Consider the following 22,997-nt stretch of genomic DNA (forward strand, 5'->3'; position numbering starts at 1 on the left):
GCACTTCTGTTTTTAGGGCATGCTCGAAATAGCTAAAGCATAATTTTCACTGGAATAAATTTGAGTGAAATTGTAATTTGTAAATTCTCGACCTAAAAGGATTCATATTTGAGCTTTGGTTGGGAGTCATCAACTCAATCTATTCATGTATTATCAGTTGAAAATTTCTTTTTACAGAGTAATAGCTTCGTTAATATCTTAATACATAATTCTTTTTCATCTTCTTCTGTTTCTGGCTGCAGTTGGGCTGTTATGTGCCATGCAAGATGCTTATTCTTTCTCCTGTGGACATTATTTTCACACGACTTGGTGCCACTGATAGGATCATGACAGGCGAAAGTAAGTTCTTCGTATTTAATCATAAATTTTTTGTTTCATGCTTGCATCCATTGGGACTAACAGTGACACATCATATGGCACCTGATGAAGTTCTTATGATATGGTTCATACAAACAACCATCTACTTCCCCAACATTTCTAGAGTAGAAATCAGAATTATTTTTGATTGAATTGGAGAGATGTGTACTTGATAATGGTATAGTTGTTGGTTGTATCAACAATCAGTGGGTGTACTGAAATTAATACTGATATAAGCTGTGGTCAAATAATCTGCTGGGACTCTGCTTCTAAATATTCAGATGATCACTGCTTGTTTGGGAATAATAATTCATTGTTTTAGGGTAATGGTTCAGGTCATGCTGCCACATCACCAGAGTGGTAAATATGTCAAACCTTCAGTTTCTGTTTTTAGATTTTCTGGTTTGCACCATGAAAGTTGTAGGGATTGAATTTGAAAAAGAATGTGCCCCAAGTACCAAATTTGTCACAGGTCTATCTTTAATTTGGATCATGACATCTTGGATGAAGTCTATCATATGATGTTCCCTCCTAGCACACAGGTCATTACCTGTGACTTCAGTGTTCAGCTGTCAATTGCAAGTTTTTGAAAAGTGTACTTGCCTGTGTTTTGAGGTTATGGAAAACCATTGGCTGGTCAATGGGACATCTGGCTCAGTCAGGTTTGACATCTTAACATTATTATCTGTATGGGGTAAAATTTAGAATGGGTGCACTGTACACAAATGGTGAAATTGAACCTCAAGCTTGTTGCACAGCAAGTTAGCTGCATTGGCGGTACCGACATTAGCTTTTATTTTGTATTCACTATTATATAACGCATACAATACTTATTTACTTTCTTTCAAAGCCTACTGACTTTACCATTACAGTCAGACCAGATGGTCAGACTGCTAGTTTAGCAAATGCCAGGCCAGAGTGAACCAACCTCTGGTCCACTTTAAAAAAACATTTCTCTGAAACCTAACTAAAGTTATCAAGTTCTAGGTTTCAGTGTAAGTAGAAGTCTGACTTCCTTTAGTTGAGGTCAAGAACATTAGGTTTGTACTTCTTTCCTCAAAATGCATTTTAAGTTTGGATGTTGAAATGTTGGCAATTACTTCCGCAGGCACGTTTTTCATTGAATGCACAGAAACAGCATCAGTTCTTCAAAATTCCACTCAAGATTCTCTGGTTATTCTTGATGAACTCGGCCGAGGGACGAGCACATTTGATGGATATGCCATTGCGTATGCTGTGAGTCAATCTATTGAACTGTTATTTCATTTCTGATGCTTGATGGATATGCATTGCGTATGCTATGAGTGAGTCAATCTTGTGAACTGTTGTTTCATTCTGATGCAGTGTATTTTCCTCCGTGAACTTTTGTTATTCATAATGGTCGTTGTTTTCAAATAATGCAGTGGTCCAAGTATACGAAGGTCCATAACATCATCTATGCATCCATGAGATTGTGTGGAAACTGAATAGGTTCACATTCAGTTCCCACTCCACTCTTATTTTTTCCTTTTCACCCAAAATATATTTGACCAATTTCGTTTGAAAGCAAACTCTGATGACTGATCTAGGGGACCCATGCCTCCAGGTTTTAGAGTCTGAGACAGTCAATAGCTAATTTCTTTAGTCATATTTGGTTGTATTCAAATGGGCAATTCTTTTGAGGGGTGTGCGGGATTAACTCAATCTTTTGCATAACCATATTACTCAAAATAAAGATGTCAAAATTTTTTGGAAACAGTGTTTTTTTCACCTTGCTGTGTTCTATGACATTTTGTCCCACTTCTTTTATTTTTGTTTCCAACTACAACTTCACCTTGGCCAAAACTGTTGGGTGATGAATGGCAGAGAGACCTGGTAGGGACCATGTACCTATGGCATCTGCTGCAGCACAGGCATACTGTCGTTTCTCCTTTCTTTCTTTTGAGTTGTTGAACCTCTCTCTCTGTTTTGGCACACAAGTTAGTGTGTTTGTATGTTGCAGAGATGTGCACAGGCAAGATGACTATAGAATGCAACATGTCGCACACACTTGCTGCCCCATTTTGTTTCTATAAGTTCATCTTCAATCCTTATCTGCTAGGTTTTATTCGTTTCTGATTGTGAAGCTTGAAACTTTTTCATGAAGATTTTATCTGGTTTGGTCATGAATTTGGCTTTCTTAACTAAATTCGTTGCTTTCTGCATTTGACTGGTTTTAGATTTTATATTTTGCTGGCTTGGATTTTTGCAGTGGTGAGATCCTGAATATGGCTGTGACTCCGCCAACCTTGGGAAACCAGAGAATCAAATAAGAGAAGAAAATAAATAGGAAAGAAAGAAGAACTAATAAAAGACAGAATATGATATGCAACAACTCCACCCAATGTGTCTTTTTAAACTTAAATGGCACAATGGTCAGTGGGGCCTAGTTGTAGCCTGAGGTCAAGGCATCAAACCAACCTCTCAGCAAAAATTGCTGGGTAAAGGTGCATTGGAAAATTGCCCCCAGACTCTGCTTATGCAGAAGCTTTTGGCTCTGGATTGCCCTTTTCAGATTCCTAATTCTACTAGGAATCATAACTACTAGAAGCTAGAATTATCCTAATTACAATAAAACAATTAGGAATAATAGGGATTGTTGATTAGAATATTCCACCGAGGATAAAACTGCAGATTCCTAATTTTTGCATGAACCAAGATTAAAAAAAGTTTTTCATAATAATAGTAAAATGTTGAATAGGAAGAATATAATTCTTGACTGGAACATTCCCTCCTCGAGTTACACGATTAACAATAGCAAATCTGCAGTTGCATCCTCAGCGGTGCATTTGGAGTTGTGGTTGATCCAAATATTGATAAGGTCTCAACTCTCAATCTTGTTGGAGGAGAGTCCAAGGGGAAGCGAGACCATCTGGATGATGTGGCACCATTTTCAGGAGAAAGGATGCCCAATGGGAGAGAGGAATTGATGTGATTCTCAGGACAAAATTGTCCAATACGTAGGAGGCTATGTAAAATATAGAATCAGAGTCTTGAGTAGGCTACCAGACATGCACACACAACTATCAACCTAAGGGGTCCAACTAGTAAACTAAAGAAGACCAAAAATATCACCAAAAGGACACTTCACCATCATGATTAACCATAGCTCATTTCTTAACAATATCCATCAAGATGGTTGGTGGAACTCATTTTTAGCTCTTAGTTGTTGAAACTATGAGCTATACGTGCCCTGCTTTGTTGCTTCTCTTCTTCTACTTTTGTCTTCCAGTCAAATTGATTGCAAATCATGGTGGTTGAATTAGGAAGGCACATGAATGATTTGCTATTAACAATAGATCTTTATCTCGATTGTTGATGGTGGTGGTTGTTGACTGGAGCATTGGTTATTTCATGTGGTCCTTGCTCCAGCGATAATATATCGGGAGTGGAGGTTTGGGCTGTCATTCAGGGATATTAAGATTTGGGTTAATGGTCAGGTTAGTTTCCGCCTATGCTAATCATAACAGTAAATCAATAAAGAGTCTCTTTTGTCATCTTCAGTTGTGAAGCTGACTGGAAGACTGGTAAAGCCATGACAGTGGGCTTGTTTAACAATTACGGATTTGCTTTATATGAAATGAAAATATTTCTATTAGGTATACCTCTTTTAGTTGGCAGAAGTTATAATCGAATTATCTGTATCTTTTCGCATTCTTGATTTGTGATAAATGTACACAGCGATTCATGGTCAGTTAGGACAAAAGACCATGTACAGTGTGGCAACTCTTGGTTAAAGCGTTTCATTAAAAGAGTACAACCATGTGATCCTTAATACACATGGAGGATAAATTGAATTTTTCTTTTCCCCGGAAGATGGATTATTAGGATTTTTCTGGAAGACTTCTCTTCCTGAACATGTCTAAGGCCTATATCTTGAATAATTGTTTCAGGTATTCCGTCATCTTGTTGAGAAGGTTCACTGCCGTCTTCTGTTTGCCACACACTACCACCCTCTCACAAAGGAATTTGCTTCTCATCCGCGTGTCACAATACAACACATGGCTTGCTCATTCAAGCCAAAAGGGGGAGGCTCCTTCGATGGTGACCAAGAACTGGTTTTTCTGTATCGGCTTGCTTTAGGAGCCTGTCCTGAGAGCTATGGGCTGCAAGTGGCACTAATGGCTGGGATACCTAAGCATGTGGTTGAAGTTGCCTCAAGAGCTAGCCATGGATTAAAGGAGTTGATTGCAGACAATTTCAGGACAAGCGAACAGAGATCAGAATTTTCTACTCTACATGAAGAATGGCTGAAAACCCTGTTAGCAGTCTCAAAGAAGAGAGGAAGTTGTTTAAATAGTGATGATGCCTCTGACACGTTGCTTTGCTTGTGGCATGAGATGAAGACCTCGTGTCATCTCCCTAACTGAAAAAAGTTACATGGAACCATCATGAAGCATTCGAAAGAGGGAGAGGCAAAAAAATGAATTGAACTGGCATTCAAGCCATCAAAGGTGAATGTCCATTTAAGGGTGGTTGAAAGACTGGGGTTCATGAGTAGATGATGACCGGCTGATCCATTCCCTGAGTCACTGTTTGTATATAGTATCTCTTGCCGACTGCTGACAGGTTCCGTGTAAATACTGTTGTGTTTTTATATAGGCATGGCTTCTGTTAACATTCGTAGTCTGGTAGTGGACAATTTCGTCATTTAAATTGGTAAGCTGAAGTTGTAGCAAAATGAAACTTTTAAACGCATTTTATGAAACTAATTACTTCTAGAATCGTCTTTAAGGCTTAAAGCTTTAACCATTGTGAAAATTCTATATTTATGTTTAGATGGAGAATGATCATCATAAATCTGCTTCAACTCTGTGCCTGGTGTTTTTTTTTTTTGGGCGGTTGGGGTGAAGGGCGGGTGGTGGGTGTTACTCCCAACTTGTTTCAAGAAATTCAAAGTTGCATAATGACACAAATAGGTATAATTTTATTTATTTATTTTTATTTCCCAAAAGAACCAGAAACGAATCATGTTTCTCAAACGGTTTTGGACCAAAATTTCTAGTTTTTGGAAGCAGGAAACAAAGGGGGTTGGAACTTGGAAGTTGGAACCCTGCTCAAAAAATTACCCAAAAATAAAGAGTTTGCTCAAAGATAAAATTGAAAATTTTGAGAAACTCAAAAGCCGAAATGATAGTAAGACAAGGAACAAAATTCTCAAAGTTTACAACTCGTATATCTAGTTGAGTTTTCCTTAATTGATGGTTAAGGGAGTATTCCTTTACCAAGAATCTCTGTATAACATGAAAAGTTCATTTTTGACTTCATGTGGATGGGCATGGCTTACCATCATTGAGTGGACGGTAAACTCTCCCATAAATTTGGGAGAATGACGGTATATTTGTATTATGTATTTATCTACTTTTTCCTCAAAATGAGTACATACTATAATGGCTTTTCCCCGGGCGGCGGGGCGGCGTGCCGGGCGACGCGCCCACGCCCGGTGGCTTGATGGTCCTGCGCATTTATGGCGAAGGACCCAAGCAAGGTCCCTTTCCCCCTCCAGGATCCCATTGGCATAGAGATTCCATTCTACATTCGACTCTAATTTTGTATTTATCAGTATTAGTAGGAAAAAAAATCTACCCTATTAGTGATTTTTTTTGGATAAAAGTAAAACCCTACACGTGATCTAGAGTGAATGATCATTAGCAGGTCAGAAAAGACTAGCTAAGATTGTGCTAAGCCTTGTAACATAATTGTTCTAACCAATGAGACAATACAAACTTAGAACCACGGAATTCAACTCAACTTAGAATGATCCCATCTAAATGTAATTGGCTAGGGATAATCATTTGTCAATCAGTTTAATTTAATTTCAAGTTATCATGAATTTTGCCAAGTGCTTTCATATACTTCACATAAGAAAAAAAATTAGGTTGTATTTGACTTTGATAACTTATTTGATTTATAAATCATCCTTAGAGCATTGTTCAAAGCAATCTATTGCACCATCTTGTATCAGAAGTACTCTTCAATTCACTTTTTGGACCAACTTACATGCGCACTTTGACTAGATCTTCTAGTAATAGTTGTTTTATATAATTTACATACAAGGCAAATGTTTACACTTGGCTATATGGAAATTCAAACTCTTAACCTCATATTATGAGGCATCAGTCATTTATATGAACTTTTGAGGCTTTCAATTCACTTTTTATATTTTGTATTTGTACCTCTCATCGTCTCCACATCATTTTCTTTCTCCAATTATTATGTGTATGTACTATTTTATAATTTTAACGTTTTATTTTATACATCCTTCTTATTTTTGGTCTTACAATTATATAATAATTTTTTTAAAACTAGTATTACATCTCTTTTCTGTTCATCAAATTCTAATGTTTCATGTAATTTTTCTTTTTTTTTTCTTTAGGAGAAGAATTAAAACCTAGAATATTGCCTAACTAGTAGATGTAATTGTAGCATGTGCAAAAACATTTAGAGTAGCCATGTAAAACCGGCTAGAGGATCACATTCCCTCATAGTTCTCATATGTTTTTTGTTTTTAATGAAACATTAAAATATTAAAATTCTTACAAAAATCTTTTATTTGTTGGTCATAAAGAGGCATAAATTATATTATAGGAATTGCACGAAATTTTTATACCATGGCCTTGCCATAAAAATGTTCTACCAAAAACCAAAAAAAAAATATTACCATAAAAATGCAGCACTAAGTAATGATTCTGCATTATATTTTGTTTTTTGGAATAGAAAACTTTTTATATTATTTTTTGATAGCTTAGATTGGCTAAATGTTGAAGGTACCTCGTAGTATATGTAATAGTTACTTTAGACTTTCTCATGTCTGGTGACAATTCTTTTTAATTTTTTGGTAATGAAAATGACCATTGAAGAAGGGGCTGAGGCCCAGAAAGTACAGAAGAGTCATCTTGGGAATCAAGAGAGGAATGTGGCCACTCAGTCCTATAAGAACAAGTGAGCGCCTCCTGGCTAGGGAATGGGCTGAGCCATTTAGCACCCTATAAATATGTCCAAAATTACAATATTCAACCTACTCCTTAAGGATTCCTATATCAAACAAGATCCCAGATATTGGCGATGGAGGGTGAGGGTCCTGAGATACAATAAGACCGACTGCCACTTCACAATCTGAGAACACTCGTATCCTTTTAAAACCACGGTGGCTTCACTCAAGAAACGTTGATCTAATTGCCAAAGTTTCACCGATTAATGCCTCTTCATAAGATATTTGTTCAAATACAGAGACCACCGCTTCACCTTCATAATTTTGAATTGTAAAGCCGATGCCACCACTATTGTCTTTAGGGGAAAACGCTGCATCACGGAAGACAACCCATGCATTTCGATCATCAGAATTTCGTCTATCATTCACTTGGTGAGATGGAAAAGGATTGTGTCTACTCTTCAGTTGATTACAAACCTTAACAAGTGCCCAAAATTCTGCCCACATTTTTTGAGCTCTTTCAAACACTTCTTTCAGGTGCCAAGCCTTTGTGCCAAAAATTTGGTCATTTCTTGAAATCCATATATGCCAACAAATGTACACACAAAGGCTAATGATTTCTTTCTTCATTACCTTAGAGGGAAACTCCATTTTGCAAAGAGAGTCCAATCAACTACTGATGGAGGGATTTTGATTAGATGGGGCTAAGTAAGATAGTGAGCTTCCAAACTAGACTGCTTTTGCAAAGTTGTAGCCCAATATGATATGATCTGAGGTTTTCTATGGCTGCTCCACATTCTCTATAGAGGAGTCAATTTGGACTTGCCCCTTCAATAGATTTTTACACGTTGTCGTACCTTCCGTACATAATCTCCATAAAAAGGATTTCATTTTTGGGACTGAAGCCACACTCCAAATTAACTTCCACACACACATTTGGGAAATGCATCCCACTTATTTACTATAGAGGAGAAGTTCTTTTTTTGTTTTTTGGTAGAACAGTAGAGGAAGCTCCCATAGTTTGAGCTTTGTCTCTGTTGTTAACTAATATATGGTATGCAGATTTAGTTGAATAAACCCCATTTTGCGAAGGTCCTCAAATTAGCTTGTCTTCATTGTGGTTTATGCTTAATTTGATTTTGCTCACAGCAGTCCGATCTCTCTCATTCAATATTTGATTGATTTTCCAGAGATCCCACTCTTTATTGTTTTCATATATCAAGTCAGCCACCAATTTAACTTGACAACCAAGTGGTTTCACTGTTGTCACCCTGTAATCTTCATGTGAAGGAAACCACTTTTTGTCCCAAATATTAATCTTCTGTCCAATCCCCCTCACCTCTCATAAAAGACCAGCCTCAAGCACTTCTCAACCCACTATAATACTCTTCCATGCATAAGAGGGTCTATTTTCGAATTTTGCTTGCATAAAATCCATTGATGGGAAGTAAATTGCCTTCATAAATCTTGCCCATAAGGACCCAAGGCTTTGTATCAGCCTCCATACTACCTTTGCCAACAAAGCATGATTATGAAGAAGGGGTTTTCGGAAGCCTAAATCGGAAATTCTATCCACCTTTCTTGGTGAACTCTAATTTTTTCTATTTTTAAAGTTTTTCTGGAGTTCAATATAAATTTTTTATTGACAGAAAAAAAATCCCTGATTATAAATTCCTCTACTTGTTCTCTTATCATTTCAATCATAGGCTTTAAACTTTAAATGCTGACTCATCATCAACCATCCTTATTCACCTACCACTAGTGGTTGAAGCCTGCTAACCTTCTCTCTCTAATTAAAAAAAAAAAAAAATTATCGTGTACCATCATCATTCATTTCGGTGACTTAAAATGGGCATATAAATTTTACTAGAAAAAATTGAAAAGGATAAAGAAAAATATAAAATGAATTCCACTTAATGAAATAATAAAAAATGATGACCGAAAAAAGAAGAAGGAAAATGCTTCATTTTACATTTATATTTTGGTATCGTCCCAAACAGTTCCTAAAACAACTTAATTACGGGAGCGCGACATTTCAAGGCGGTTGAGGTTGAGAAAGAAACAACCGAAGCAGAAAGACAAACGACGAGGAGTTCAAATGTGCAGGATTTAGCCTTTGCGTATCGATGGTTTCAGCCATGGAGAAAGAGATCGAGTTGCTCTCAAGAGTAACTGTCAATCATCTATTCCTTGCACAGTTCGAAGCTTTCAGGGCATCCTTGCTAAGCTTGCGAAAGCGAAAGCCTGAGCTTGCAATATCAATCCTTCAAACAGTTGTTGCTCAAGGAGCGAGAATCGATGGCATACTCTGGTCCAGCACTTGCGACTCTCCCTCTCTGCTAACATGGCTATCAGCCATCGAGTTGCTCGAATTCGATGACGTATCAGCGACCTGGAACCTTCACCCAGAGATATTGCGGTTGAAGGTTGAATTTCTTTTGCTGGTACAGCTCGTATCTTCTAAGCTGTCGGAGAGCGTTCGTGGATTAGTAAATTTGGAAACTCTTCGGAAAGATGTTTCGATCGAGAAACTTATAGAAGGAGGGATCTCCAAGGACTCAGCTGCTTCTTTAGTTGATACGGTAAAATCTCTAGACCAGTTTTCGAAGTTAGGCTTGCGGCGACTGCAGGCTGATATAGTTGGTGATGACATTGGTCCTTCTGATTTTGTTGTTTCATTTGAAGAGGAAGAACTACATGGCGTTAGGAAATTAATCATTGACCAGGAAGAGATTTTTGATGCAATGTGCTGGAATATTCAGAAACAAATCCATTGGTCTGATCCATATGATTCGGGTTTGGCGATTAGTGTGTGCACTGAAGAGAAGGTGGACGTTGATTCTACGGAGGAGGAACTAAGAGCTCTGACTTCGATACAGAAGAATGTTCAATTAGTGCATTTGGATTCCGTGAAACAGTGCGCCACAGAGGATGACGAGAACAAGGCAATTTCTCATCTTCGTTTCCTTAATCTAGGTTATGGACTACAGGAGCTCGAGTATCAGTAAGTTTTTTCATTTCGGGGATATTATGTTATATTCTACCATGGTTCTTCTCAGAAATATGTTTTATAGCTATTCAAAGATACTTCCCATAAAATTATGTACAAGTTTAGGCCAAAAACGATAAGAGTCCAAATTAATGACATGACCTAGGTTGTTACTTGTTACTTTGAAAGAGAAGAGAATGTTCTTACTTCATCACGGAGTCCTCCCTCTTCCCAGTTTGTTTATTGTATTGCGTGAAATTGGATCCGTTTTGCTGCTTGTTGAGACAAATTTGTTGCGTAGTGATCTTGGATTCTTTGCTTCATCCATTCTTGATCTTGCAGTGGACCAAGCCGTTCAAAGATTTCCTTTGTTTCAGAATAACTTGTAAAACAGTACTTTCGATGTAAACTACAGTCTACTTTACCTAGCGAATGTGGGGGAATCTAGTGTGATAAGATTGTCTGTGATTATGGTTTCTCTATTTACCACCTGCTTCTTTTTTTTGGGGTGGGGAGTGGATTTGAAATCCTAGAGTTCTATCAGAGGGGAGTGCAGAATCTGCTCTAGACTAGACAGGGTACTTGTCAACAATGGTTGGCCCATTGGCTGGACATAGTAACGGTGTCAATAGCAGTTTTTGTTAGGACCTGTTTTGATGAATTATTGCCGCACTCTGCTGAAATTATTGGAAGACTACAATTCAGGCCCTAAACCTTTTAAGTTTTTCCAAGCAAGGACCTCCAAGTTATATTATAAAGAAGTAGTCTGGATAGGTTCAGAGGTTCCCATCAATGACAGGCTGAATCCTCTTATAGGCTTTGCTGATAAGTGTTAAGAAGGAAGTGTGTGAATGGGATATAAACAATGTTGGAGGTGTACATCATGCACTAAAGGAGGCAGAGGCTGGGTTGCATCACACCCAATCGCTTGTTGGCATGTACTCTAGATGATAGGCTGTTGAAGAAGTAAAGGAAGATAAAAGGAAGTTATGGGCAGTACTTCAAGTGGAGGAGAGATTTCTTAGAGAAAAGTACATGGTACAATGGCGACAACTTGGAGATGGGAATAATGCCTTCTTCATGAGACAGTTCATTGCAAATAGAATATGAACCACATTGGAGATTAGAGATCAGCATGGGTGTCTTTGGATGACCCTAAGGATATCAAGGTGGAGGCAAATTGTCACACCCTCAACTACTAGGGCCAGGTGGGGCCCATGGCACCTAAACCTTATTGGGTGACATGACAATTACTTTGGCACCTAAATCTTATTGGGTGACATGGCAGCTTACTCTTTCTTAATAACACAATTAAGTTATCATAACAACCACAACGAAAACATTAATCTATTGAGAGAGAGTAAAAACTCAAAAGAATAGATCATCTGATGGCAACTACAACTCTAATTATATTTATTTTAAGTACAATCATCTGTGTTCCAAAACCATGCCAACTACTAAACTGAACATTTACTATCTTATACAAACCTTTAAAATACATACTTTATTGTAATTGTTCCTGATGAACTCAAGTAGCTAGCATAATCAAAAGAGACCTTGGTTCTCAGTTCTGCTTTTGGATCACTATGCTTTTACCTTTGTCCTTTGGCTGCCTGTCTTTAATGATAATGGGTTATGAGCTAAACTAGCCCAGTGAATATATAAAACAATCATGCTACTTACGGGAATAAAACATGACATGCATATTTTTAAAATAGAAATATTCCGTCTTTGAACTTTTTCAAATACATGTCAATGCATGTGCCATAAAATTTTCAATCTCATAATTTATGTCTAGAAAACATTATTAAAAATAAATTATTCAATCTTTTTCAAATATTCTCTTTTCTCTTTCTCTTTCATTACAGTCATAAGCCTAAGCAGAACCATGGAGGATGTACATCTCTTTAGACCACCGAAGTGGCTACACCATCAAAGTGGTTTCATTATTTGGGCGCAAGGCCATGTACACCTCATAGTCTATTATGATTGGCATAGACTAAATCTTCCCACCTTAACTCTGGGCACAATGCCTAACAGGACTTACAAGGGCAGTGCTCTTTAGCACGATATCTTTTATTCAATTTCAATCTTGAATTTTATTGAACTTTTCATTTAGTCATTAAAAATGCAAGAATAATGAATAAAATGGATAAATCCATAATTAAAGAAATCCACTGGTTTAAAAATCATAACAAAAATTGTAAAACACTTGCATGCATATAAATCATGCATAGAATAATCGTATGCTGAAACAATTGATTATTCAATAAAATATTACTGTATATGTCATATGCATCAAAATGCATAAATCTTTCAAACAATTCATCATAGCTAAAAATGTGGTAAAATTGTATATAGCATGAATTGAATCATAATACTCACAAATATGGAGATATCATAAAATTGTACATAACATGGATTGAATCATAATACTCACAAATACTCCTATTTGTTCCTGTCTCTTAAACCGAACACTGTTGTTCATGAATTACCGTTATAATCCTCTCTTCCTCCTTTCCCAAACAAACTCCTTTCCTTTCTCTTTATTTCTCTTTCTCTCTCTCTCTCTCTCTTTCTGCTCCTCTTTTTCTTAGCAAATTTCTATCCATGCACCTCCCACTCTATAATTTATATTAGAAAATTTTCCTTACAAATGGGGAGGTATATCTATTTATAAGGATGGAAAATTGATAAAATAATAATTTCTTCAAGCTTCTACCACTTTCTTTAAGCTTCTTCCTTCTTTCTACAAGTCTCTACTTTCTTCCAATTTCACCTTCAAGTTTCTACACTCTTCTTCTTTATTCTTCAGGGTTCTACAATCTTTTACATTCTTCTTCATGTTTCAACAAGTTTTTATTGTCTTCTACTTTCTTTTCTTGCCACATGTCATCATCTAAACCATTGGTCAACACACATATAATATCCTTATGTAGTAAAATCATAATTAGAATAATGGGCCTTAGTTGGAGAGTTGTGGGCCCACCTTGTGGTCCATCTGTTTAGTCTACTTCGAGGTTAACTGGTTAGTCCCTTCGAGTGTAGAAAATTACTATGGTCATTGCGTGTGGTTGAAAACACATTTTGACCTAGTTATAGACTAAGGATCCAAACATCACTATTAATCTAAGGTACCAGGGCATACCGACACAATATTAAAATAATAATATAATGAGATGTGGGGCATCACACAAATGGATTTGTCCACTAAATTTTTGGAGTAGATGTAGAGGATGGGGAAGTTGTCCACCTAGTATACCTATGAAAGGGGTCCTATTAGATGATCAATAGTGCTGGTTACAAGTGCCCATCACCATAGTTCGAGGTCTTGTGGGATCTCATTCTCTTTAAGACCTTGAAACGAGATATTATGCTATTTGAGTCAATACCCAAAAATACAATATCTCGGTCGTGATCTCGTTTGACTTGAGATATCGGTTCAACCCAGTTTTGTTAAGTACCCCATCTTGGTCAAGACGAGTTGAGATATCTTGATCTTGACTTGTCTTGACAGTCCTTTCTCTTTTGCTGGTTTTGGTATTTTGGTCGGAGTTTTTATCAAAATCGAGATCTTAGCTTAACTAGTTGTTATAAACTTATAAGTACTCCATCTTGGTGGAGACAAGTTGAGATATCTTTATCTCAACACTCCTTCCCCTTTTGCTAGTTTTGGTGTTATGGTTAGATCTCTACCTAGGCTGCATCAACAAGTTGTTTAGCTCATCTACATCAAAGATCTACTAATTTAAAGCTAATCTTGAAGCAAGGTGTGTTATGACCCTAGTTTCTAGGGCTAGGCGGAACCCACATTAACAAATGCCTACTAGGGCACGTGACAGTTCACCTTACCTGTCAAACCTATCACAAGATTATCATAATAAAAATACAAAAGCATGGGTAAAAAGGAGGAAATTTAAAACACCTTAATTGATGGCACATGTCCTACTCTTCCTTAGTATATACAAAAGTGTTAAATTCTCCCAGCTCAAACTATAACTATCGTTGTAGTTTCTTAGAACTAGATATATACATACATCAAAGGATAAGCTTTACATTCTACTGGACTAAACAAGAAACCATCACCTTCCTATCAACCCCACTTGGTCTTGGGCATCTGTTGACATTAAAAATAATGAGCTTCACAAGCCCAATAAGCAACATGAACAACTATGCAAGCAACATTGTACGTTGAACACGTAACTCATTCCATTTTTCTTTAAAATAAAAACTTTCTTTTAGTCTATTGTCGTAACAGTTTTTCTTTTCAATTCATTTACTTCCATTCCTTCTTTAGTCTTAGACTTAAGCTCCACTTGTAGAGAGGATACACCATTCTAAACCACACAAGTGGCTTCAGTCTTAGTCCTAATGGTTCCTATATTGGGTTTCCAATTTCAGTCTCTTGGCACAAGGCTTAATATCCCTCATAGATAGCTAAATTGGCCTAGACCATATCTTCCCACTTTCCAGTCTTGCTTCACGCCTTCCCATTTGGGTGCACGAGGTACCACTGTACCAGGGCTTACAAAAGCTATGCTTGTTAACACAATATTTTTCATTCATTCTTGTCTATCTTTTAACATTTTTAGTTTTCAATTTCAATCATGAACCATTCTCTTTTGTGTGTAAAGTATAATCCGTATGTCCTCGGTAAAATGGTTCATTGAGAAGTAATTACGCATGGAAGAATGATCCTAATTTATACCATGGCATCATTATCAAAACAAACATGTAAATATGACAACAATTCCAATCTTAGACCATGATCATGTTAACTCTCATGTCAACATGTTCATTAAAAGAACATTAAGAGCATCACAATCATGCATAACGTAGGTTAATATGTATTACTTAACCAACCTTATCTTGTTCAGCCTTTTTTGTTTCCAAGGTCGAGTGTCAGTCCACCCCTTTCTTGTTTGCACTTAGCACCCCTCCTCAGGACATTTAATTTCATTCCGTAAGGTCTAAAATGCGTACCTTCAAAAAGAGTAAGGTTACATTAAGGTCCCTGGTCTTAATAGCCAACCCCATTTTCATTCAATTTAAGATGTCAAACAGGTGCCATTAATTTAAACATTCATTGTGGGGTTGATAGGAAATCATAAACTAGGTTAAATGGTGCATATCATGGCCATTTGGATCCATGGAAATCAAAAGTGGCTGATGCAAAGCAGTAGGCTGCCCTGCAAAACCGGCAGATGGAACCAGAATAGGCGCAGCAGCTAAGAACAGCCTGTGGCTCATTGCTGTCCTGACAACCCCAAACTCCGTTTGGTCCTGTTTGAATTGGGGTTTTGAGCCAGATCCTCTTCGAATTTGGAAATTTCCTATTTCACAACATCTGTAGCTCTTCAAGTCCTCTTTAAAATGATACCAAGATCATACAATTTAAAATAATGGTGACAAAGTTATGATCCAAATACTCGACGGGGTTCAGTCTGTCAAAAATAGCGTTTCAAACCTACCTTCCTTACATTTTGTTTTGAAACTCAGATTTAACCATATCCGTCTTAAATTCATTAAACTAACTCAGTTACTACATTTGCAGTCTGTCTATGAGTTCAAGATCCTAGTCTCGTACAGATTCAAGTCTTACCTTAGGTCTGAGTTCAAATCTAGCTGAAAATCCCCTCAAGTGTGTTCAATTCTAAATCCGTTAGTTCAGCTTGCATGCCTATGTTCAGTCTCCATTTTTGAGGTTTGAAGTTGTTCCTACTAGTCTATGATTCCCTCCTCTAGCTCCTCTTCTCTTTCTCTTGCCCTCAGTCGTTCTCTCCCTCTTATTTTTTTGGCTAATAGAATGAGCTTTAGTACTCATCTAAGAGACAGGTTTAGTTTATGTAGTCTGGTTCAATCATGGATCAGACCAACCCATTGGATGATGTAACCTTGGATTCTAGGGCCAGAAATAGGATCTCTCAAAGAATGCAGTAGACACTTTAAGGTAGAATACCTTGCTGTGTGGGGTCAAAAGTCGAAGGACAGCAGGGGTTTAGGTTGATAACCCTACTGTCAATTTCTGAGATTAAGGTACAGCAGCCAATCTTTCAATTAACTTCTCAATAGATCACTTAGGAATGGGTCCTTACTGTCCAGGTCAGAATATTAATGAGCAGCAGTAAAACTGAACTTAAAACACTCTGAGAATCCTGTGGCCAGGGTGAGGTTAACCCCCAAGCCTTGGGTATTGAAGGGGAAGGTCTAGGTTATGTTTAGGATATGATTAGGTCTGAAAACTTAAGAGAAATATTCTGTTTTTAACAATCTGCAATTGCAGACTTTTTCCAAGTAAATTTAGGTCTCCTAATGTGTTTAGTACTCATGGTTAGGGTAAAGGTTTGGTCGAAGGTAGGGTAGGTGGTGGGGATGCTGGTCCATAGAGGGATGAGGTTGTGGGTTAAGGGTTGAGGAGATAGTAGGCGCGTTGAAGAGTACTCTAGGGCTGGTGCAGGCTTGAAGAAGATGAAAAACAATGCTGAAATTGTAGAAAACACTCTCAACACTCAAACCCAGGTCGTGGGCTAGGCTTCTGTGACTCCCAGTCTTTGAAATCTTATTTAATCTTCAACTGAATTGCTTACAATGAGGTGGGGGCTTTATATAGCCTTACACGTGAGTGGATCTATACTCAATCTAGGAAATAATTGGACTCAAACTAGGGAATACACTTCGGATATGATTCCCTTTACAACTCAACAACTTGAGAACAAACTAGAAAGGAGTATTCCAAAGATCTCCTAAATAAAAAACAACTTGCAAAATAATAACTAATTTCGAGAAGGAATGCTACTTGAAAATTGGATTCCAACTGGGACTCCAACTTACACAAGGTCTCTAACCACCAATCCAATTGAAGAACAAAAAGTAGATTTAGGATTCTAAAAAATCAAGGAATTTACTGGACCCTTTTGGTATTCAAAGGGGATGGGGGAAAAGACCATTATACTTTTCTGAAGTTTTGAGGGTTTGGACAGCCCCTTGCTTGGCCAGTGGTCTTGTTACATCATTAGACCATCTTTAAGTCGAGTTGACCGGGGATTTTTTAAGGGACTAAGATCCCTGTCGAGACTGAGGTCAGACCATGCCCATCACGAGGGAGGAATTTCAAAAAGTAGTGAAGGTCTCAAATGCCCTTGGGCCATATGGATTTGGTGCTAGTTTCTATAAGTCTTCTTGGGATTTGATAGGGGAGGACCTTTCAGAGGCTGTCCTTTAGTTCTTTGAACTGTCAGTAATGCCTGGTTCCATCAATGCAACTTTGTTAGTCTAATCCCGAAAGAGGAGATGTGGGTGCTCTTGTAGGGTACAGACTGATTGCTTTGTGTAACTTGTTATATAAGATTATAACAAAGATTATCATACATTGTTACAGAAAGTGGTGGGAACTCTTTTTAGTGAATACCTATCAGCCTTCATCCTTGGGAAGGTCGATATTTTCAAGATCTCAATAAGATTTTGAACTATTTTTAAAGAGAGTAGTCATTTTGAAGGGAAATTGCAAAGGAATCTTCTTTATGATTCTTGCATGTGCTTAGTTAGGTGGCTTGGTGAATGGTCATATGCATCATTTTTGGCCATAATCTGATGTGGTTTCATTGTGCATGGTAAATAGAATCATACTCTACAGCTTATATATTGTATTTTTATACTTTATTTACTTGTTTTCCTAGAAAGAGAAACCCTTGTTAACTTGTTGCCTATTGAAAGGTGCTCCTCCAGGGTTTCTAATTAGCTGTTGTAATATGTTTTCCTAGGATGGCTTTACAAGTACTGATCAAGGCTATTTGGTCTAGAAGAAATGGTTTCGGAGATGCTTGGCATGCTGTAAGGGAAAAAATGTTGCTGGTATTTGGGGAAGCACTTGCTTCAAATTGCACAAAACTCGTCCAGATAATTCAGGTGGTGAAACTCTTGGTCAACTGCTGCTGTTTTAATTGGCTATCTATTGGTAATATTTGGGCTTAGGTTGAACTGTTTGTACACTAGGAATACTATATGCTATGCATTTAACACTAGGTTTGAGATTTGGTTTGCTTAATGGGTTCAGCATATGTAATCTCTTATTCACATGGGAAGATAAATTTTTCAAGAGACACTGGATTTATTCTTCTGCTTTTGTGAAGTGTCCATCTTCTGTACAAATTATCATCATAATTTTAATTAAACTGGTTTCGTTGTTGTTTATAAAAAATGTTGTATCATCACATGCTGCAATTTGCAAATAGATATTCCTCATATCGTTGCAGAATGTGTTGGTTACTTAAAAACGCCTACATATGTGTGGTCAGGTTGTTTCCTGGTTTGGAACAGTTAATGCAGAGAAATGTGTTCCTTAAAAGTTAAAACTAGGAAAATGTTGGTTCAAGAAAAAGTGAAATCTTGTTACAACATTTCTTTTCCTCTGCTACACCTTATACTTCTCTTCCAGTCATCATGCATAAGAACGTGATACAAGCACACACTTGGCGTCCAATCGATGTACTGACAGTCAGCTCTCTTAGCTGTTAGGCTTTCCTACTCTATATATGTGTGAAGAGCATATGATGCTTGGTTCTAGATTTTTGTCACTTGGCTAGGATATCATTTTTCTTTTAAACAAAAATATGCTTTGTTCTAACTATACAACTGAAACTTCTTGGTACTATGTCTATCACCATAGGACTTAAATGTTCCCTCTAAAACCATTAGTGCAGAGTTCATTTGGACCAGTACACATAGGAATCTAATGTGGGATGTGCCATCTCTACTGTCGCAGAAGCAAGAAGAGATCGCAATAGGTTGTTAGATCCTTGATTTCATGTCGCTGGACAAGTGAGATCAAAATCTTCACAGAAGAAGAAGAAGAATTAAGTTAAGCCTGTGGATCTAATTTGAGAGAGAAAGAAGGAAAAATGGAAGCAAAGATGGTGTAAATGGTCCACTGCTGTTCGCCAAATTTTTGGTTGAATAAAGAATTTCTTTGCTGAAGAAGAAGGAATACAGAGGTCCCAGAGAAGGAAGAGAATGACCAAATACAAAAGGCCAAACCCTCAAAGAGAAGAGAGGGTTGCCTAGACCCTAGAGGAGGGAAATGGGAAGACCTCAGGTCATAACACGATAGAAGTGGAGGAAAAAGAGGAAAAACTTGGCTTCAATGGCAGAAGGAATGGAGTCCCAGATCTTTTGAAGAGGCATTGAGTTGGAGGTCCATCTCCTAAGATTCCGCTTCATGCAAAAGTTATTAAGTGTTGAAAGAATTGTGAAAATCTTGACTTGCAGCAGGGTCTTTATTTATAATATTAGCTTTCCAAAAATAGAACAAATCAAATCTTCCCAGTATGGGAATATTACAAGGAAAAATAGAAGATCCTAATAAGACAAATCTACCCTCAATAATAAATTTGGTTGGGGGAGGGGGATGTTGGTGTTGATGTTCTTTGTAGAGATTGATCATGTGAAGAGGGATAGCTAATTTGAATAGAGATTACAACAACGAAAGCAAAATATTGAGGGACTTGGGAAGGGAGAGATCAGAGTTTGATCTGTTGTGGCTTGGATTATTGGATGCTTGTAGACCAGACTTCAAGGGCTAAGGAGAAAAGAGGAAGGGTGAAGTGGCACGCTACTGCAAGGAGAAGAAATCTGCGGGGGGCCATTGACAAGGAAAGCAAAGAGATGCATCCATGCAGGTACTACAGATCCAGTGGAACATAGGGTGGGTTATTTTTCTTCCCCCCCCAATTTCACTTTTCTGGTTGATGTCCATTTTGCTGCTACATTGCAAAGATAATCACTGGCTTGGTCTTTTTATTAGCTTTGCAATATTACCTCAGTACTTAATTGATAACTTAAAATATGACTTTTTCATTAATTATTGATAAAAAATACTGGGGAAACAGCTTATGTTGGTCAGAGAGGCTAAAATAATTTAAAATGTTTGGTTTGTTGTTAATTGGGGTTTACCTGTTATGTGGTGGCAGATCGGCAAAATACAGAAAAATGTTGATCTAATAAACGAGACAGAAATAATTTAATACTACTTTTTCTTGTGAATTTGAATTTTCTAGTCATTTTAAACTTAATGTGAACTGTTGTCTACTTCGGATAAGTTGTATTTGAATGGGAAATCAATTGGTGTTGATGTTACTCCTCCATAGGTCACTCAAGATGAGTTGCTTGCTGAAGAAGTAGAGAAATCCAGAGCTTCTGATACCAATTGGATCCCACCTCCTCTTGGGTGTCTTCTTAAGTATTTTGTAGAATTGGAACGTGATGTGGATGAAGATGACAGAACTTCAAAGCGTATGATGGCGATCAGTTCTTGCATGAGAGACATGTATCACTATGCTCGTGTCTCTGGATTACATATACTGGAGTGTATCGTAGATACTGCACTATCTGCTTTGAAGAGGGAACAGCTTCAAGAAGTTAGCAACGTATGTGATATTATTTGTGTAAATTTGATGGCAATTTCCTGTCCCTGTGCTACTCAAAAGTCTAAGAATTTCCCTTTCCTTTTTTTTTTCCTTAAGAAAAATTATAAATTGGCTTCTTGTTATTGCTAATTTGATTTTTTTTTTAATGAGGATTTGTTGTCATTAATGACAGATTCTTTCACTTTATCCTCTTCTTCAACCCCTGGTAGCTGCCATGGGTTGGGATCTATTATCTGGAAAGACACTTGTCCGGAAGAAAATGATGCAACTATTGTGGAGAAGTAAATCACAGGAATTAAGGCTGGAAGAGTTTTCTTTTTATGGAAAACAATCAGATGAGGTAATTGATTTCTATAAAAAGTAGAACTCAAAAAAAGAAAAAAAAAAAAAAGAAACTGTTTGGTTACCATTGCGTCATATCCTATTTGCTGTTGTCACTTAGGAGAAACAGTTGTTAATCACTGAAAAATTGCTTTTGACAGATATCTTGCGTGGAACATCTTTGTGATATTCTTTGTTATCGCCTGGATCTTGCTTCTTTTGTTGCTTGTGTGAATTCTGGTCGACCGTGGGATTCAAAGTCTTCATTACTGTTTTCAGTAAAGGAATTTTCAGCAAATGAAAATGAGGATGTTAGTTCAGACCCTTTTGTTGAAAATTTTGTTCTAGAACGACTCGCCGTCCAGACACCTTTGCGGGTGAGAGTCCATTTTTTTTAAAAATATAATTATGAATATGATATACTTGCATATGATTAGATTTTTGTAACCTTACATATCATTTTTTCTGATCCCAGTCAATTCTAAATATGTTGCTATATCTATGTCAAAAATTTATTTGTTTCTTAAATATTCACTTTTTTTTTTTTTTCCTTCTTCTGTTTTAGCCTGTTTTTCCTTCTAGGTTTGTTTTGGAGTTTAAATTTTAAGTATTCTGGCATTATCTATAACAGACATTTTTGCTTTTCATTGGTAACCTCTGACATATGAAATGTATACTGCTAATAATAATATAGAAATAAATGGATAGGAAAGGGGTGCTAGGATATATCAGCGGGTGTAGGAATAGCTTAATGTGCAATGTTTAGGTTGCTTTATTGTGACCAAGTGGTCATAAGTTTGAGTCGGAAACTGCCTTTCTAATGCACCTGTGAGGCTGTGTATATTCTGACCATCCCCATCACATGGTGATGGGAGTTTTGTGCACTTGGTCTGTTAGTTTTTTAGTGTTAGCTAATGTAGGTCTGGTCTAAAGTTGGCCTAGTCAAATCTCTATTTTTGCTTGTAATCTCCATTTTTTTGTGAGGGAGAGCTTGGATGTTGATTGACTTCCAGTGGTGGTAAAGCAGGGAGTTGAACCAGAGAGAAGCCTCACCATCCAGTAACCCTTTTGGGCAGTGAGCTACTTTTGAGCTTCCAACAAATGTATGTGCATAGAGGGAGGCTTCGGAGGAGGGCACAGTGGCTTGGTTGAACAGAGCACTACAAGTGGACCCTAAGTTCTATTTTATTTTTTGGGTTGGGGGGGGGAGGGAGTGGGAAACTAGGGGTCAAAAAGTGGAGAATTGGGGGTAGGGGATATTAGTGGTGATGCCATTGCAGTAGGGAGACAAGCCATGGTGGCTGGCAGTCATAGGGGTTGATATAAAGCCAATGTAGGCATGATAATTGGGCCAGGTTCTGGTGTAGGTTTGGGTGGGCCTTAGTTTTTGGATTTGTGGTTGTAATTGGCTAAATATAAATGATGGTGGGATGGGGAATGTGACCCGTGCTAATGTGATGCCAGTCTACTTTTATTTATAATAATGATGAGTTCTAGGAGGTTCAAAGACAAAAAAATGACCTAGGGCAACATTACATAAGTCCTCTGGACAATTATCTCATTTATCCTATGTTACTACTGTTCCAATCAAGTGGATGGTTGTATATGGAGAGAAAATACACTGAATGCATTCTTCTATGTAAATAGATAGAAGAAAAAGAGGGAGGCGGAAGAAGATTAAGTAGAGAAGAAGTTGCTAAAAGCCAGGGAGGCCTCACATTAGCTTGTGATGCTCTCCAAAACTTAACCTAATTATTTATAAATATCCAGCAGGTATTACCCTTAGAATAGGAAGCAAAAATGAAGTAAAATATGCTGAAATAAACCCCAAAACCCAGTCTCAAATTAGCACCTAGTGTTAACTCAAGGCCCTTTTTCTTAAAGACTAACCCTAACCCCCCGTGAAAGTTTGGCATTGAAGTTAAATGTGCCCAGCTTGTAAAAATTTTAATCAACTCTT

General features: G+C 37.4%; 2 protein-coding genes across 6 annotated transcripts in view; both read left to right on the forward strand.

Moving 5' to 3' along the window:
* The window catches only part of MSH7 (MUTS homolog 7), a 32,339-nt gene extending 27,175 nt beyond the window's left edge, over positions 1 to 5,164 (forward strand). For both annotated transcript variants that reach the window (XM_089145160.1, XM_089145161.1), the window contains exons 15-17: positions 243 to 339; positions 1,466 to 1,593; positions 4,269 to 5,164. In XM_089145160.1, coding sequence (XP_089001286.1) covers positions 243 to 339; positions 1,466 to 1,593; positions 4,269 to 4,745 — 702 coding nt within the window. In that variant the 3' untranslated portion in view covers positions 4,746 to 5,164. The remainder of the gene's footprint in view (positions 1 to 242; positions 340 to 1,465; positions 1,594 to 4,268) is intronic.
* Positions 5,165 to 9,324: 4,160 nt separating this feature from the next.
* Positions 9,325 to 22,997, forward strand: part of LOC149024982 (zinc finger FYVE domain protein) — a 112,776-nt gene continuing 99,103 nt past the window's right edge. For 2 of the 4 annotated variants that reach the window (XM_089145164.1, XM_089145165.1), the window contains exons 1-5: positions 9,325 to 10,310; positions 18,056 to 18,200; positions 20,438 to 20,716; positions 20,889 to 21,056; positions 21,199 to 21,414. In XM_089145164.1, coding sequence (XP_089001290.1) covers positions 9,433 to 10,310; positions 18,056 to 18,200; positions 20,438 to 20,716; positions 20,889 to 21,056; positions 21,199 to 21,414 — 1,686 coding nt within the window. In that variant the 5' untranslated portion in view covers positions 9,325 to 9,432. The remainder of the gene's footprint in view (positions 10,311 to 18,055; positions 18,201 to 20,437; positions 20,717 to 20,888; positions 21,057 to 21,198; positions 21,415 to 22,997) is intronic. The other 2 variants (XM_089145166.1, XM_089145167.1) reach the window with 2 other exon arrangements.

This window comes from Hakea prostrata, chromosome 2 (genome assembly GCF_041222555.1).
Source record: "Hakea prostrata isolate BN-2017 chromosome 2, UWA_Hpros_2, whole genome shotgun sequence".
Classification (NCBI taxonomy): Eukaryota; Viridiplantae; Streptophyta; class Magnoliopsida; order Proteales; family Proteaceae; genus Hakea; species Hakea prostrata.